This window comes from Alosa pseudoharengus, unplaced genomic scaffold, assembly GCF_046254945.1.
Source record: "Alosa pseudoharengus isolate Yale_2024_CS ecotype anadromous, Long Island Sound unplaced genomic scaffold, YU_APseudo_1.1 YU_APseudo_1.1_scf_18, whole genome shotgun sequence".
NCBI lineage: Eukaryota > Metazoa > Chordata > Actinopteri > Clupeiformes > Clupeidae > Alosa > Alosa pseudoharengus.
The window spans coordinates 7,549,934-7,568,670 of NW_027468650.1; the positions used below are offsets into that span (position 1 = coordinate 7,549,934).

Here is an 18,737-nt window from a genome sequence, read left to right on the forward strand (position 1 = left end):
ACACCCACACACTCAGGCATAAAGGCCCCAAAGCACAATCATACAAAAGGACACACACAGAGGTACTTAAGGGCATGAAAGAGAGAGCTGCTCTAAACAGCCCACCCCCATGCATACACACACACATACACACATACATACACAGAAACATGCACACACACACACACACATACACATACATACATACACACATACAAACACACAAACATGCACATACACACACATACATACATACATACATGCACACACACACACGCACGCTCCCCCAAAGCTATTACTGAAGTGGTGACATCATGTGTTTGTGTGACACTGGCCTTTGTTGGCGGGGTTTAACCCCATGACCTGTGGCGGTTTCATGTGTCCCCCCATCATGGGAGCACACAGTGAGCACACAGTGAGCACTCTCTCTCTCTCCCACCCAGCGCCCAGCGCCACCACACGGCCCTCTCTAGCTCTCCGCTGGCTCAGGAGGGAGCACAGGTGGACTGAGTCAGGCTGAGGCTGAAGATCAAGAGGATTAGTGGGACGCAGGACGCAATGCGCTGCCGGTGGTGGTGCTGCTGTCATCGCCGGTCACTCAAGGTGCTGGTGCTTTTTTGACGTGTGAGGTCAGCTCTAGCGGCCCCCGCTAGACGAGTCCCCAAAGGTCTTTCTCAGATCACACGATCGTTACTTCTGCTGTAGTCCCTCTCATAGACTGGCTCATGGTGCTCTAAACCAGCGGTTCCCAAACTTTCCCCCCGCGTACCACCGGCTACATTCCAACTCGGCTCGCGTACCCCCACCTTCCGACACATAAACACATAAAAACGCAACGCATTCTATAGCCCCCCCCCCCCCCCGTTGACAATATTTGTCCGTTTCCCGGTTTTAGGTGCGTGCATTTGGTCAGTTAAAAAGTTATGAAAAGTAGCCTGCATAGTAGCCTAACTACATCCACATACAATATCTTATAATAGGCCTACAACAACGCCTGACAAGGATGTATTCGTTTGGACAACATTAGGCTATACAGCCTAGAAAGGCTAAACTTAGGCTACCTTTAGTTTGTTAAATGTAAAGCCTAGCTTAATGTTACCTTTCTTGCCCATCTCAAATAACTCCTAGCTTTGCTCCTTCCCTCCTTTCTGTTTTTGTTTTTTTTCAAAAACCTGTTATATCCACAAAACTTTCCCCCCACGGACCACGGACCATCCAACGCATTCAAAAGTAACGCATTCTATTAGCTATTCCAGGCTCTATTAGCTATTCCAAGCTGCCCTTTTTTTGATGAACACATACAGAGTTTATAAATGATATCCTTTAATTTCATGTTTCTATATCATTATGACCTGATTCGAAATTATGTATTTATTCATAAATTAATTACAAAAGATTTAAAATTTTCATTTTACACCTGTCCGCCATAGCCCTTTTCATCTCGCGTACCCCCTAGAAGCAGCTCGCGTACCACCGGGGGTACGCGTACCACAGTTTGGGAATCCCTGCTCTAAACGATCCCTTCTCTCATTCACACGATCGTTACTTCTGCTGTAGTCCCTCTCGTAGACTGGCTCATGGTCCTCTAAACGATCCCTTCTCTCATTCACACGATCGTTACTTCTGCTGTAGTCCCTCTCGTAGACTGGCTCATGGTCCTCTAAACGATCCCTTCTCTCATTCACACGATCGTTACTTCTGCTGTAGTCCCTCTCGTAGACTGGCTCATGGTCCTCTAAACGATCCCTTCTCTCATTCACACGATCGTTACTTCTGCTGTAGTCCCTCTCGTAGACTGGCTCATGGTCCTCTAAACGATCCCTTCTCTCATTCACACGATCGTTACTTCTGCTGTAGTCCCTCTCGTAGACTGGCTCATGGTCCTCTAAACGATCCCTTCTCTCATTCACACGATCGTTACTTCTGCTGTAGTCCCTCTCGTAGACTGGCTCATGGTCCTCTAAACGATCCCTTCTCTCATTCACACGATCGTTACTTCTGCTGTAGTCCCTCTCGTAGACTGGCTCATGGTCCTCTAAACGATCCCTTCTCTCATTCTTCATCTTCTCTCCCATGAAACTCTCATCTTGTCTTGAAACATCATCACTATAAACGCCTCAATGTATGATTGTATATCCCAGACACTTTGATAGGCTGCATTAACCCTCAGTCATATTTACACATGGTGTGCGTTCCAAATACAGCACGATGTGGGTCAGAGATCTCCGGCAGTTGGCCCTGTCTGACTGCTCCGTATTCAGCTCCCTTCCTGTTAGCCCAACGATGATGTCTGTTACCGCACTCTGCCTCCTTCTTCACTGGCCCGTCCCACAAGGGGCCCATTTATCAGGGCCTTTCTCTCTGAATGGGGTGGAATTACTTGACTTATCGAGCTAATCCAAAATGTCTGCGAGCTTGCCTGGGAGAGGCGTCTGTGTTGGTTTTACAGTCTCTCAGGAGCGTCTCCTGTTTGCTTTGCCTTTCGCCAGAGGAAGGGCCTGCTGACTGTTGGCAGCCACTGCTTTGCAGAGAACTATTTACATTAATGACCCGCTTAATTATCTGGGCATGTTCAGGCACAGGTTGACTTCAATGTCTCTGTTAATTGACTGGCTGCCGGGACAATGTAGTAGTGTATAGAACCGCAAAACTGTTTAGGGATATGTCAGGTTTGTTCATGTTCTTTTTGTATTGTGTTCATAGTTTAGCGTACGTGAGAGGAATCGCTGAGCAACAGAAGAGTAACAGGCATCACTTACAACCATTGGACCAATGCACGGACAAAGTCAGATAGAATGTGTTACACCTCATTGTTATGTTTTCTTGCTTGTCCCATTGTTATGCCTTTGTTTTACTTTGTACTAAGTACTGCATTGTCTGCCTTGACTGTTACAGGCTTAGATTATATTGTAAAATATGGACATTTACTGAGAGGGAGAGTGAGAGATCATGGGTGTGTGACCAAAGCTGTGTTGGAATACTGCGAGTATTTTTGTGTTGCCATGTCATCGTCCAGCTTCTCCAACTTGCTCACATGTGGTTGGTGACCTTAAAAAGCATTGGCTATGATGCGGAATGGTGACTTTTGCCAATAAGAAATAGAACTGGATTTTCCATCAACTCAACCAGGGGCGCCTGCAGGAATTAATGCTATGGTATGGTAGCCTATTGCGTGCCTGCGTGCGTATTCTCTCTCCTGCTCAAACAAAATGTGTGCACGTTAATTTTGATAACGTGTTCACTAACTTTACGTAATAGAAAATGGTAAATAGCCTGATGGCATGCAGCTAATGGGATACTGTGCATAGTTGGGAAGGTATGGTAGGCCAATTTGGTGTGAATACACACACACACAAGGGAAATTTTCTCTCGCTGTTGAGCCTGATGGTACGCACAGTGCGTACAGACGTACACCTGCAGGCGCGCCTGAACTCAACCATATTCAGGAACAAATCACCACTAATAATTTTGACAAATTGACAATAAAGCAGACTTTGACTTTAATGCTTCAGTGTCCATGCAATTTCCAATAATCCTAAACTCTTGTAGTTTTAGTCGACAAGAAGAACAGCGAGAGAGGAGAATATTTGATTACCCATTTTATCTCTGGTTTTGGCAACGTCATATGTATTTGCATTTGTACCATTATAGCTTAGTGATTTGGATTTAATATGCAATAGAGAGAGACAGTAGAAGAGTTCAACGTATGCTGAATATGAACATGTTAGCGTAGGAAGTGAATGTTTAGTTATGTGGACAAAGAGGAATACTAGCAGAGGGAGGTTTGAGAAGAAATAAGCAGTAGATAGGTACAGAATGAGGGGGAGATGCCAGAGGAAAAAGCAATGAGCATAATTACTGGGAGAAAGAGAGAGAGAGAGAGAGAGAGAGAGCAATTGGTGTGGGGAAGATGAGGATGGGAGAGGAGGAGAGGAGAGCAGAGCAGAGGCAGGGTCTTGGCTCCACTGTGATGGGATAATGATGGAAGGCCATTGTCCTCTTCTTGGGAAAGCAGCGGAGGAAAGAGCCCCTAACTGCGGGCTCATTTGAAAATGGCTGCTCTGTCCTGCCAGGCTAATATTCTTTTGGCAGTTTTTGGAAGTTTTTATGAATGACCAAAATGACAGTGTGAAGGCTAAATGTACAACAACACAGATGTCTGTGCACAAACAATCTTTCATGCAAGTGCGAGCGCCCAGTCACCCTAACGAGGTATGTCTGGATTCAGCTCCATATTTGCAGGTTGGAGGCTCATAGCGTGCTGTTTATCAACCATCAAAGAGGACACTTCCCAAGGCCCTGTGTTTGGGTGGAGTTGGGTTCCTTCATCAAGTTACAGTCAGGATAGGATTGTGCGCTCTCTCTTCATCATTTCAGCCCCCCCTCTCTCTTTCTCTCTCTCTTTCTCTCTCCCTCTCTCTCTCTTTGTCCCCCTGTGAGGATGAGGCCTGTGGGACAGTTTCTGGTCCAACCATCATATTCCAATCAACATTCTTCCTCACTAAGCACTGCTCTCCTTTCTGCTCTCCTCAGCTTTCCCACAGGAAACACAAAAAGGCACAACAAAACCAAATGCAAACAAAAGAGAGGGGGAAGTAAAGAGAGAGAAAAAGTGCCCTCCAAACCTGTTGACCCCCATGGCAACGGCTGGTGCGGTATCGTGTTCCCCTCTTTCTGTCTCTTGCATGGCTCCGCAGGCAGACCTGGAAAACCTGGGTGTCCTTCCGCTACGGGGGGAAGCAGTGCTCCGAGGGGGGGGGGGGGGGGTCCGCTTGTTTGTGAGCACGTTCACAAGAGCTGATAGAATCTCCCCCCACTCGCTCACACCGAAGGACATTTGCACATCAAGCCACGCGAGGGTCCCACTCAAACGGCCAAACTGTGGTGTGGTGGAGTTTCACACTCACCCATGCCAAAGGTGAAATGAGATCGTTTGACTGAGTAGAATGGTCATATTACCCGTTGTTCCCAACTTTGTGACATACATACCTGTGTACTGTAAATCAAGTCTAGGCCTATTATTTCTCTGAGAAAAACAGAATTGTCTGGAGATGGCAAGATATAACCCTCTAAGAGTATAATAATGGACATCGTATTATGACGCCCATGGTACACTAATTGACCATGGAATGTCCCATTGGTGTGCTATGAACATTTTTGTGGTTTAGTGACGCATATCAAACCACCAAATTTCGGTGGAAGGTTTTTATTAGTGGAGCAACTGGCATTCTGGGTCTCTGCGCTGGAACCCCTCCCCTGAATCACATCCTGTTTTTCCCCCTATTGCTCCTAACGTGTCACTGGCCATTACTGGGCACTCTGATGACAAAAACAACACCACAACGGTGAGATGAGGCTCGGGCCAAAGTCCATTTATCATGCCTCCCTGGCTCTGGGAACTGAGTGGCTCTCGTGCCAGAGGGACATCGGGGTTATGAATGGGGATCTGGGGGGAAGAACAACAGCCCTCTTCCACAACTCTCTCAGGGGCCGAGAGAATACACAACACAGAGCAACGAGTTCTTGGTTATGTTCTTATCCTGAAGGGAGAATTGCAATTAGAGCTGTGGTTTGAGATATTAATTTAGGGGATGTTGAGAAGCATCAACAGCCTTAATACATTTGAATAGATCTTCAGCTGGCATTACTGTGTGTAGACTCTAGGGGGCAACATACAGCTGTCTTAAACCTGCCAGTAAACCTGCCAGATTTGTAGCTGAAAGCCAGACTGTTTGTGCAGTTTTGATGGTCTCAAAAATAATTCTCGTTCCTGGCGCACGTTTCCTGTTCTGATTTGCTAAGTGGTGTAATGTTTCATTGTTATTTCACAAGCATTGCCTTGTTGTTTTCCTCCATTCTCTATGCTGTAACCATCTCCTATCTGTATTTGTGGCGTCAAATCGGACTCCTTACTACTTCTCCTGAGCCTCAGGGTTTCTTCTGAGGAGCTGTTCTGTTTATTCTGTCCCCAGTCTGGAATTTCGTCTGGAATCTGCTGTCCCTGCCTTGCTCTTTCCCCTTCACCAGCTGGGAGTCTGTACATGACATGCCATCAGGCGTGTAAATTCTGAGGGTCGGTGTGAGCTCTGGACGTCTGCTCCATGATCAATGTGTTCCAGCGGCCGATGTGTTTTTTGTTGATAACGGCGCACGGTAGTCATGGCACTGGCAGCCCCTACGTCAGAGGCAGGACGAGCACATGGTGTTCTTGGATAGGCTCTCCTGGCTTCCCAGAAAGGGAACCAAAGGCAAGGAACTGGTTTTTCTGCTCTGGCAGTTTGAAGGGCATTCAGGGCTGCTTGACTGATCACAACATTGTTTGATGTCTTTGTGGTGTTTTTTTTTTTCACCATGAGAAAACTTCACGGGCCTGTAAACGTTCCCTGGAACCTCGCGTTGCCTGGGCAGTAGGCTCGATAAGCCATGGCTGTTACGCAACTCGTGAGCACCGTAAGCCTCTCTGGCACAACTCCCTCTCTCTTCCCTTCCCTTCCCTCCCTCCCTCCCTCCTTCTCCACTGGGCCTCCTCCCTCTCTCTCTCCCTCCCTCCCTCCCTCCCTCCCTTCCCCGCGCGTCCCGTCCTGGGCTAAGTCCCGTCTAAAATAGCAACAGGTTTGTGTGAGAGGGAGCATGTGAAGCCGTGGCCAGCCGTGAGCCAGAGCAGGGCCCTGGAGAACACAGAGGCGCAGAGGAGAGAGGTGAGAGAGGGAGAGAGAGGGGCTCTCTCCCAGTGCACTCCCCAAAATGCTCAGCATTATGTACTTCCTGCGTACTTTCTTCAAGGTAAGGGCTCCTCTTTCTCTCCTCCACCCCCTTTCTTTTTTTTCTCTCCTTCCCCTTCTTTCTCTCTCTCTCCATCTCTGTTCCTCTCTGCCTCTACTCTCTTTGATGCTGATCCCACACAGTGCAGGGGCTTCCCTGATATACTGTGTGTTTATAATACTCTGTGTTTACACTGTGCTGTCCTTAAATGGTCCTTTCACATGTCCGTGGTTATTAACTGCCATGGGCCCTCATCTCAGGTGCGTTGTGTCAGATCGGCGAGGGGTGACTGTCAGGTGTCTGTTGATGTTTTCGCTGCGGCTCCTTGATGTGCCTTATCAGCGGTTGGCATCGGTGCTGAGTGAGCACACCCGGCTTCACAGAGGGGAGTTTTTCCACTGCGCTCTCACAGAGGCTTCTGTTTATACTTTCAACAGTTGCTATGCACTTAGCTCAGGACTGTGCCTTTATTTATGTCATCTGACCCTTGGGGTGGAAATGTCCATTTTTTGTCCTGCTCTTGAGAATGCAAACAAGAGTAATTCTTTGTAGGCGCAGCCATGTTGCTCCATCACTAGGGTGATCTCGAGGTCTTTTTAGGACTTTGCAGCGATTCTGTTTACAAGGGCCAGTTTGTAGGAAATGTGTTTAACTGAGTGGGGGGTGGCCACTCAGTTAAACACATTTCACAGGAGTTGCATCTGTTTCTTCTATACTGTATAATGCAGCACTAAACTTGTTTTTCAATATGCTCTATAAATAAACTGGCCTTGCGTTGTCTAGAGAAAGACATGGAAATTCCCTCTGTTCAGAAGGGATGTAACTTTGACAAACAGTTGTCATCTCAGGATATTGTTCATAGGTCCCACAGCACAACAGCGGCTCGGGGCAGGAAGTGCAGTGAAGGCAGCAGGTACAATGGCATTAGCAGCTCTAGAAGGAAGAGCAGCTGTGTGCAGACGTACTCCCTCACCTGTTGCCGATTAGAACACCTGCTTGTAGCTTCCCCAGAGCAGTGGAGACGCCAGAGCACTGCTTGCATTGACTCACTTTTCTCGTGCACATCCTCCGATTTGTTCGTGGTTTTCTTTATATAATTGAAATGGCCCAAAACAATGCGCATGTTGCTCGTGTTTAGTCTGTGCTTTTTCCTGGTCCGACCATTGCAAATCAGGTTAAGGGCGCAGGTCTCAGAGCCCCAGCCTCGCGGCTGCCTGACAGGATGTGGGCTTTCGGTCTGGTCTTCGGGTGACTCAGCCGATTAGAGTCAGGAGGGTTTGGCTCAAGGCTTCTCTCGCTATGTGTGAGGCCGGCCGCCAATGTTCAATACCACACATTCCTTGGCTGGGTCAGTGGCTTACAAACACACACGCACACGCACACGCTCATGGAAGTACTTGACTTATGTTTGTTCAATGACAAGGGGGAATGTGATTTTGCTCACTCCTTGTACAGCTCCACATGCGGACCCATAGCAGCACCAGTGTGTCTGCTTGCGTGTGGTGAGTGGCACAGTTGACAGACAGCTGGTGCAGCGTGGAGATGCAATCGAGCTTGGCAGAGAAGGGTAATTTGCATGCCACTTGAGAGCATGGACTATTTTCATTTCATGCTGCTTGTCTAGTCAGATTGTTAAGAGTGTGTCACCATTTTCCAAAATAAGCTAGAGGAACCTTATAGTCAAAGGACTTTCAAGTATACGCAGCTGTCCGATGGTCAAGCAAATTTACAGAGTGACAGTTTATGAACCGGTCTATTCCTGGTTACACAAACCCCGTCCATAGTTTTTGCACTGCTCAACTTCTAGGGACCAAGCTTGTAGGGCATCACTGATTCACGCAGGAAGCATGTGACCACACATTTAGTGTGACGCACCATCATGACTGACTCTCAGACTCCACAAACTCCATCTGCCTCTCCATTTACACAGTATTTAATTCAAGTACTGTTTGCCCTTTATAAATGCTCATTTGGTATAAGTAAGTATAATTATATATACTCTTTTGATCCCGTAAGGGAAATTTGGTCTCCGCATTTATCCCAATCCGTGAATTAGTGAAAGACACTCAGCACACAGAGAACACACAGTGAGGTGAAGCACACACTAATCCCGGCGCAGTGAGCTGCCTGCAACAACAGCGGCGCTCGGGGAGCAGTGAGGGGTTAGGTGCCTTGCTCAAGGGCACTTCAGCCATGCCTACAAACCGGCAACCCTCCGGTAACAAGTCCGAAGCGCTAACCAGTAGGCCACATAGTATGCATGCGACAGGAAGCTCCCTCTACTAGTGTTTTGTATTCTGTTGGAACAGCAGCTTCATTTGCTGCCACTGTTGTTCCTCTGGATAGTGAATTGTCAGGATTTGTTTGCCCCATCGGCACTGATGTGAATGATGAAGCCTTATCTGCTCTGTGAGTAGGCTGCCGTATTGATTCTGTTGTAGAGCCAGTGCAGAGGGGGCATCAGGGATGAATGCCAAACGTGCTTTTTAATCCTGTCAGATGGCAAAGGAATGCAGTCCAGGATAAAGTCAGTCACCTCACTCAACTGATCTTAACCACTGGCATCAGAGAGGTGGAAAAAACAAAAAGAGATCTTTAGTGGCCAGCTAGTGGTCAGAAACAGGTGGCGCTAGGCATCCCGGTTGGCATTATAGGTGACATGCCAATCCCACTGAATAAAGTCAAAGTCGCCCTCATTCAACTGACCTTAACCACTGACATCAGAGGGGTGGAAAAAAGAAAAGAGATCCTAAGTGACCAGTGAGTAAGAAGAAGCAGGTGGCCCTGGGCATCCCGGTTGGCATTATAGGTGGCATGCGAATCCCACTGGTATTACTGGTGGCTTGTCCTCTTGATCATGAGCTGCTTGCCCTCCTCACATGCTGATCTTGTTAATCATCCTCACGCTTACTCTACCCTATGCACACATCAGTTGCTTTCTTTTACCTCGGAGTCGCCCTGTCCTACTACCAGAAGTCTTCCAAAACTCATGCTAGTGCTTTCAGATTGGCACATTCAGAAGGGGAATTTTGGAGTGGTTGTTTGTCTGTTTACAGTGTTGGCGAATACCCATGCTGTGGGGTGTCTGCCTGGTAATCAACTTGAGAGTGTGTGCTTTATATTGTTTCCCCATGGATTCTGGCATGGGTTAGTGAGCCAGTGTAAGAGGCAGGGCTTTCTCACTGTCAATCACGTCAGTGTCATCCATTCAACAAGGCATTCCATTCACTGGAGTTCTGTCCCTCAAACAGAAGCCCCTTTTCTTCTTTGTTTTTGAATATTATCTAAAGTATATTGCCTTATGTGATGTGCCATTGTGCTTAGTAAAGTAGTGAAGTAAATATGCCTACATTCCCCAGTTTCATTAGAACAGAGCTGAGGGGAAGACTGGCTATGGCTGCAGCATGCCCGAATAGACCCCCTGAAACCACCACTTTAACTCACCTGGTATGAGCTCCACATGCTCACACACCTTTTGAGGATCTCAGGTACCCCCCCACAGAGGGCCTCGAGTTCAAAGAGAGATCAGGTTAACGCTCCAGTGACCTACAGAGCTGATGTTTGAAAGGTCCATTCAACATAACCCTAACTGTCTGTCCTTAACGTAAACACGCCTCCAGGACTGTTTCCTCACCTTTTTTGGTGGTCTGTGTCATTTGTTTTTTTCGAACGTATACATCATTTTGCACATTTGGGTCAATGTATCCCCTAAGACATTTCTCACCATGATAAACAGTCAGTTTAAGGAGCCCCCTGTCATACTGGTAATGCATTTACAAGCCCCGGGTTGATGTTAATGTGGGCTTTTATAGGGTAGTGCCGGGCCTGCTGGCCTCCCTGCTAATTTACGGCCAGCCCAACCAGATGGATAGAGTGGGGTTGATTCAGCGCAGCACTCCTGGGACATTTAAAGTTTGGATGCTGGGAGGTGGGGTGGGGGGTTTGCTGGAGTGTTGTGAGTTTTTTTAGGCCACTCAATTTTTATCAGTCTGGCACTCCGTCAAAAACACTGAAATGGCATTGACAGACTGGCATCGACGCAGCACACGCCCCATGGCTGCATTTCTGAAACCCAGTTAGAGGGCATTAGCTTAGACTGGTGGCAAATGGAGGCAATCAGGGGTGTTTTATCCTGAGTGGCTCTCCAGTGGCTCCTATAGCCTGTGAGTAGGCTGTTGTTGTCAGGTGGCTGGACTACGTTGACCCCAAGTTTCTGTGTTGCTGTGACATTTGGCCCGCTGGCACCAGGCCTGTTGAGTGTTTGTCCTCTCGTGCCTGCCCTGACCGTGGTCACCGAATGCGAGACCCAGCTGGTCCACTTGAAAACATGCAGGGGCCCCGAGCAGATGACAGCCAGTCAGTTTGGGATTACTGCAGGCCCTCTGTTGCCCAGACTGAAGCAGGAGAGAGAAGAGAAGAGAAGAGAAGAGAAGAGAAGAGAGAGTCCAGATGTCTCTCACCTCTCTGCCCTCTGCCTTCTGCTAGCATGTGTGAGGTGATATACTGATACCAATACTAAGACACCAAACCCTGCCACCAGAGAACTGCACAGGCTTGCTGTTAAATCACTGACAAGCTGATTCACTTTAAACTTCCTCTGAAGATAACATCTCCACTCAAAATGAGAGGTCATCACCAGCCACTCGTATTGAAGGACACCATCAATCCTAGCGGCTTGGCAGTCTATAGGTTTTTACTTTGAGACAAACTTGAGATTGATTAATGCCATAAAAGGAAGCTGTTGAGGCGCAGATATGGGAATAATACAGGACACAGGCAGTGCATTGCTGTTTTCATTGGGCCGAGTGGCTGATAAGTGCTCGCTGTTATCCTTCTGGAGTGGTTTTAGGAACCAAAGCCGCATAATGATCTCTGCAGGGAATCCGCCGCAATTACGTCCTCCTACCCCTCCTTACAGGCTTCTTCTCCTATGTTCTCAGCAGGGGCCTGGGAACCTTGCAGCTTGTTGCTTCCCCCTCAAATATTCTATTACCGGTAACCATGGTGACCGCCTTGATCTCGGTAGCATCAACTGGGAAGGGGGGGGGGGGGTTGGGATATAATGTGGCTGAGACGGGGTGGGGTGGGGTGGGGGGGGGGTTGGGATATAATGTGGCTGAGACGGGTGCTTCTTTTAGTGGTGGCAGGGCTCTTGTTTGCCACGTAACGGGATTGAGTGGATCAGTGCAGGGTTGACAGAGGACGTGTTACCCAGTCATGCCATCTCCACCAGGGGGCATTTGCATGATCTAACCAGCCTCCTCTGGTTCTTTGCTATAATGCCTGCATATTGGGTGACAGGGAGACTGCATATTGGGTGACAAGGCCTATAGGTGTCCCTATCCCAAAGCCTAGCCTGCCACTCAGGATTGATGGTGGATGACCCCATGGATGTTTACTACAGGCAACAAAAGCAGGGAAAGAATATCTGAAATAGAATCTGTGAGGTCGTTGCGGCATTTTTTTACCATTTGTGAGCTTTGAGTATTCTGTCCAGAAGACAGCATAGTTCCACATCCCTAGAGCATAAAAGAGAGAAAAAGAAACGCCTCGTAGCGTATGACTCCACACGCCTTTACATGGCTGTGTGTTGGCTCGGAATGGGCGAGCTGCTAAAGACAGCCCTGTCGGTATCTAGTCTGTTCTGTCGCCCCCTCACTCCCCTCCCCTGCTCGTCCCATCTCGCTCTCCGATCAGTTATTTTTACTTCCCACCAAGCTATGCTCTGGGGCGATTACTTGAGAATTAAAGCAACACAAACATATCTCCTCTCTGTCTCACGAAGAGCGGCTCGCTTTACCCGAGTGTCTGTCGGTCAAGAGGCTGAGGCTACTTGGCTGAGGCCGTGCACTCATCATCTGGAAAGGCCATTACTGCACCCGGTTGAGCGGAGAATGTCATATGGAGGCGACAGATTCATTACTAAGACAACAGACTTCAGATCAGTCACATGAGAAAGAAAACATCCTTCCCTCTGATCACCTTACACAGGCTTGAGAGGTACATGTCCGGCTGGCGGTACGTGGAGTGATCTTGTGTGTGTGTGTGTGTTGTAGTGTCGAAAAGCGTCCTGTATGTTGCATGGCTCTTTGGTCAACAACACGTTTAGTGATAAACACTGTACTGTGGGAGGGGAGAGATGTGACCTGACTTGTAAGATGGATGTAAACATAGACCAGCAAACATAAAATGCGCCTGGGGAATCCTCGCAATTGGATTATCTCGATTCAACAGGCGATAGCCAGGCGAGCGAGTTTCTGCTTGGAAGCTCGATTCAAATAAATCAGCCAATTAGCCCGGGCATTAAAGTGCAGATAGCAGATCTTGGCTGCCGTAATTATATTTATTGTGTGTCTCCCTTAGGGGAGGGAAACAAAAACAGAATTTGGTCCTTGAATGCTGGCCAGCTGCCCAGAGCGAGGCATAAAGGATTGCCTGTGTCTGTGTCCAGGTCCGCCTTCCTCTTCCCTCTCCGCTCTCCCCTCTCCGCTCTCCTCGGGCTCTGCCTTTTGGGCAGCATAAAACATGAGCTTATCTGAATAGCAACGGGTAAATGTTGACCTTTCGCGTTTGGCGTCGCGCCGGCCGAGGAGTGGCATCATCGCGCCGCTCGGCAGTGCGTTTGCCCACACGCCCACGCCCCGGGAAAAGGTCAGGTGAAGGTCATGCCCACAGACTCTGCCGTGATTGGCCAGTCGGTGTTGGGATGCAGCTGGGTCGCTGCTGTGATCCTTCCGTGTGGGGTAGGGAAGAGGAGGTAGGCAGGGGGGCGGGTAGAGGGCTCCTTCAGTCGTGTTGTTGGCGCAGATGTTCTTGTCCTGCCCCCCTGGTGCCAAAGTGTGACTCAGTTGCGTGCAGCCAGAGCTGGTGATAGCCCAGCCTTGAGTCTAGAGGAGTGTGCATTTCTGAACTGGGCTGTTTGGTAAGCATGTGGCAAGAGGAAAACACTTCGGATGAAGTCGCACCCCAGATGATGCATGAATTCATTCTTAAGCTATTTGTGTGTGTGTGCGTGCGTGTGCGTGTGCGCGCGTGCGTTCATGTGTGCGTGTGTTCATGTGTGCTGAAGGTGTTGAAAGACTTGACTTCACAGGGCAGCTTTTCTATTAAATAAAAATTGGCTGCAAACTCACGTTTATATTTTACTACTTGACTTGATGTCTTGGTGATGAACCTGCTAAGGAACAGTGTGAAGTTAAAGTTATAGACCATACAGTACTTTCTCATGTCAACAGTTGCGGGGTTCTCAATAAAGAACCTACCTAATAAGTGTTCATTTCCACTGTAAAGACAGGTGCTCAGACAGAGAGAGAGAGAGAGAGAGAGAGAGAGGCGCTGCAAAAGGAGAGATAGTCAGGGAAGAAAAGTGAAAGAGAAAGAAGTGGAGAGAAGGCAGAAGTGTCGGCACTTGTGGCACACCGCTCCCATCGGTTCCATGTGAGTTTGCCCGGCTGAGCCTAATCCGGCGCCGTGGGCTCTCAGATCCGGCTAATTCCCTGCCGAGGGGCCGACCAAACAAAGGGAAAGTGGGCCAGGTCCTGGCTGGTAGGACGCCCTGTCACTGCCTGCCTGAAATTCACATGCTTTTTCTAAAAGAGGCATCCAAAAGACTGGGCGCCACATCAAAGCAATTCAGTGGACACTGACGGTGACACACATGAAGCACAGGCACAAGCAAACACGGCTCTTGCTGTTCATTAAGATCTTACTGGTGCTGCTTATTTCTCAAGGCAAACACGGCTCTTGCTGTTCATTAAGATCTTACTGGTGCTGCTTATTTCTCAAGGCAAAGGGCAGTCAGTATGTAAATTACCCCTAAGGTGTGTTGTTGTGTGTGTTGGGGTGGGGTGGGGAGAAATGTAATATAGTATTCATAATTATGTTTTCATTAGTGTATAATCACCTCTAATTATGAATCATTGTGCTTTTATTAGTTTAGAATTAGCCCTTTGTATCTATGTCTTTGTAAGGAGTGGGTCCTCTTCCACTGTCTGGTGCACATGTAGCACCATCATGTTTCTACAGCAGACCAGTGTGGAAACCGAACCGAAACACTGGCACTAAGGACTTCCATATTTATCATGGTACATGACAGCCATAGTTGCCACTCCTGCACACTTGGAAAGAGAGGTATTCATTTGGTAGCAATCTATTATCACATCGCTGTCTGTCACTAAATTCCACTTATTTCAATCTTTAATAATAGGAGAAATAAATGGCAATTTATTGCAGAATCAAGCCACTTTACTTGCTAAAATATATTTTAGAATTGGAATGTCATACTGTGACCCTAGTATCATGATAGCAGCGTATCTTTGCTTTAGTAGCTATTCCCACCTTTAGTAGTAAATGAAACATTTTTACTTTCACATACCATAATGTTGAGACCTTAATGAATTTGTGAGAGTGCCCTTAGGGGGGGGCTCCTGTTATCTTAATTAGGGCAACTCTGCTCTTCCTGGCTCCATTGTAACTGGCACCATGGGTAGAGACCAATCAGATCCATCTGGAAAGGAAATAGATCTGGACAAGGTTCACACAATCTGTATTGATGACGTGGTCTCATGAGCACTTAGCTATCCCATTACAGGCCAGTGTTGTCCTGAATGGTCAATCCAATTATGAGTAATTAGCCCAGATTAGCACAACACACGGTTTTCTGTGCTAAGTTTTCAAATGCTGGCTCATTGAGTGGCGGCTGTGGTTTATGTCCATAATAGGGATTTGTGTGACACCTAATTAAGACCAAACTAAAGCATTGAGGAATCATTGATAGGGAGGAAGGGAATGGCCGCTGACAAAGAAGCCGGGGTGTAAGTGAAAATGTAATTGGAAATGAATTATTTATTCCCTCTGCTCTCCCATGATCCATTAGGCTGTTACCGTCCAGGCCGAAGCAAAGACCTGTTTGTTTAATTTACCTGTTGCACTTAATTTAATATCGTTTTCCCCGCTGTGGGGCTGAATAAATATTTCCCTCAGAGACACCTGAGCACAGGTCCTATCCTCATAAAAAGAAAAGAGCTATGAGCAAAATAGCAGCCCCCCCCTCTCTCTCTCTGTCCCTGTCCCTCTCTCTCTCTCCCTCTCTCTCATACACACGCACACACACACACCATCTCTCTTTCTCTCTCTCTCTGTCCCTGTCCCTCTCTTTCTGTCCCTCTTTCTCCCACACACACAGACACACACACACCATTTCTCTTTCTCTCTCCCTCTGTCCCTGTCCCTCTCTTTCTGTCCCTCTTTCTCCCACACACACACACCATCTCTCTCTCTCTCCCTCTCTCTCATACACACGCGCACACACACACACCATCTCTCTCTCTCTCTCTCTCTCCTTCTGTCTCCCACTCTCACAAACACACACCATCTCTCTCTCCCTGTCTGTCTTCCGCTCACTCTACACAGTAGACAAAGCTGAAGTAAGTGGTGCATGGGCTTCAGTAATGAGGCCGAGGCCCTGTTGAACCAGGGGCCCCCTGCGCGAGTGTGAGGCCACCGTTGTGCCTCTCTGAATGGGCCGCATTTTTAGCGCCGCTGCGTAGGTGAACACAATGGAGATTTACTCCCAGCCTGCTCTCTTTCTCTCGCCCAGTCGCTCGCCTCTCATCATCAAGGGCCCCAGCCAGGACGGAGCGCGCTGGAGATGGGCTCTTCTGTCTGATAAATGGTCCCTTCAGTAGCAGCGTCTGCCCCGTGGCTTTGAATCCAACCCCTGCACAGAAGGATGGATGTCTACGGTATGGGCTCCAGGGAGCTACCCCCCTCCCCCCCCCCCCCTGTCCTACTCCACCCACCTCCACCCCCACCCCCACCCACTCCTCATTCCGCTCCACTCTGCCACCAGCAGCCCCCTCATCCTTACTCCCCCTCCCTCCTCCAGCGGGAGCAGAGGTCGGGTTACTTCCTGCACTTCTGTGGCAGCGAAGAGGCATGGATGACCTCAGATCCTCAGATTCGCTGTGTGTGTGTGTGTGTGTGTGTGCGTGTGTGTGTGTGTGTGTGTGTGCGCGTGCGTGTGCGTGTGCGTGTGCGTGTGCGTGTGCGTGTGTGTGTGTGTGTGTGAGGGTGGTTCCACTGTAGCAGTGCTCAATCCCCCCTCCCTCTCCCATCTGACAGCCTGCTGAACCTCGACAGCGACTGTGATCTCATTAACCTTCCCTACAGGTGAGAGAGAGAGAGAGACAGACAGGGAGAGTGAGAGAGAGAGAGAGAGAGAGACATATTTTGTTGTTTAATTCAGTGGAAACCGAGGGGTAGCCGTTACCAGTCTGACAGACTGTCTGTCTGCTGTGGTGTCTGGTGCTTTTAGCGCTCAGTGATAGTAGGATACAATGGCCGCATTAATTTTTAATTAGCGAGCCAGATGCCTCGCGTACTCCTTGTTCTCCTCTGCAAAACACGAGGAGCCATAGTGCACGCCAGACTGGGGACTCTTCCTGTGCCAGAGCACACCGTTGGCTTTCACAGTCCTCACCGACGCGACACCTTTAACCAGGGAGCAGAGATTCAGGGACTAACCGGCGCTTCTATTGTTCTGCCTTTTTCCCTGACAGATTCCTGAGAGCTCCTAAACCACAAGGTAGGGGCGAGGTTGTTCCTGCCCAGGCTTCTTTTCCTGGGCAGTGTCTGAGGAGACGGCGGGGCTGATTTGGCCAGGCAGGCAGGCAGGCAGGCAGGCAGGCAGGCAGGGCGTGGAGGTGGAGGTGGAGGTGCTGGGTGGGGTGTGGGGGTCAGCTGAGGGAGCCTGGAGAGGAGAGGGGGGTCAGAGGCTGTGGTGCCGAGGCTCAGCTGGGCTTGCTGAGTTGTGGCTGTCACAGCTCATTTGAGCGGTGCCCCTGTGCTCCACCCGGGCGGCACAATAGGAGCCGTATTTGTGTGTGTGTGTGTGTGTGTGTGTGTACGTGTGTGTGTGTGTGTGTGTGTGTGTGTGTGTGTGTGTGTGTGTGTGTGTGTGTGTGTGTGTGTGTGTGTGTGTGTGTGTGTGTGTGTCTGTGTGTGTGTGGATGTGTGTGTGGGGATGTGTGCGTGTGTGTGTGTGTGTGGATGTGTGTGTGTGTGTGTGTGTGGATGTGTGTGTGTGTGTGTGTGCCTGTGTGCGTGTATGTGTGTGTGTGCGTGTGTGTGTTTGTGTGTGTGTGGATGTGTGTGTGTGTGTGACAGGGCTCTGAATGAACGCCTGCACCCACGTGCATTCCCCTCTCTCTTCTCCTCTCTTCTCGGTCTCTCTCTTTCTCTCTCTTTCTCTCCCTCTCTCTCTCACACTCCGACTCTGGCAACCTGGAGGAGGAGCTAGACTGCCAACAGGCCACTGACTGGAAAGTATTGCTCAGAAAGAGAGTGAGAGAGGGAGAAAGAGAGAGAAAGAGAGAGTGACAGCGGAGAGTGTGAAGCTGAGTGAAAGAGAGAGATTTCAACAGAAATCGAGATGGAACAGTGTCAGTGCAGCTGAGGAGAGGGAAAGGTGCGCTCACGAGATGGGCTCAGCAGGTCTGAAGTGAGCACCTCGCCTTGAGAGCAGGTACGTGATACTCTGGTGTGCAAGAGGGTTCTATTAATAGATTCTGTTCATTGTTTGTGTGTAGACCCTTTCAAGAGAGTTCCATTATCAGCATCATAGTTGGCCCCACAAGGCTTCCGTTTTAACATTCCATATGTTATCTTAATGCAGAGGAAGTAGATTGGGGCCCAAATATAATGTTCAAGCATTGTTTTTGTTTTTATTGTTGAAAGGGTCTATATATGGGAACATTTGTGTGTTTTTGTATCTAAACCCAGTACTTGCAGTCTACCTGTGACAACATCTTTCAGAGGTTCTATTTTTAAGGTAGGGTTTGTGAAGTCTTTACACCTTGTGCATGCTTAAGAGTAAATTCCTGAAGCGTTGGAATTGATGGAAATAGTGAGAGAGATGTTATGATAGCACACAGTTTGGCTGTCTGTGTGTAGTGTGCTTTCCTTCGTCTGTGCTTTCCTTCGTGTCTGTATGGTGA

The 18,737-nt window shown here is 48.6% G+C and overlaps 1 protein-coding gene across 3 annotated transcripts in view; it reads left to right on the top strand.

The window, feature by feature from the left end:
- Window positions 1-6,627: 6,627 nt before the first annotated feature.
- The window catches only part of arhgef4 (Rho guanine nucleotide exchange factor (GEF) 4), a 79,894-nt gene continuing 67,784 nt past the window's right edge, over window positions 6,628-18,737 (top strand). For all 3 annotated transcript variants that reach the window (XM_076290173.1, XM_076290174.1, XM_076290175.1), the window contains exon 1: window positions 6,628-6,762. In XM_076290173.1, coding sequence (XP_076146288.1) covers window positions 6,724-6,762 — 39 coding nt within the window. In that variant the 5' untranslated portion in view covers window positions 6,628-6,723. The remainder of the gene's footprint in view (window positions 6,763-18,737) is intronic.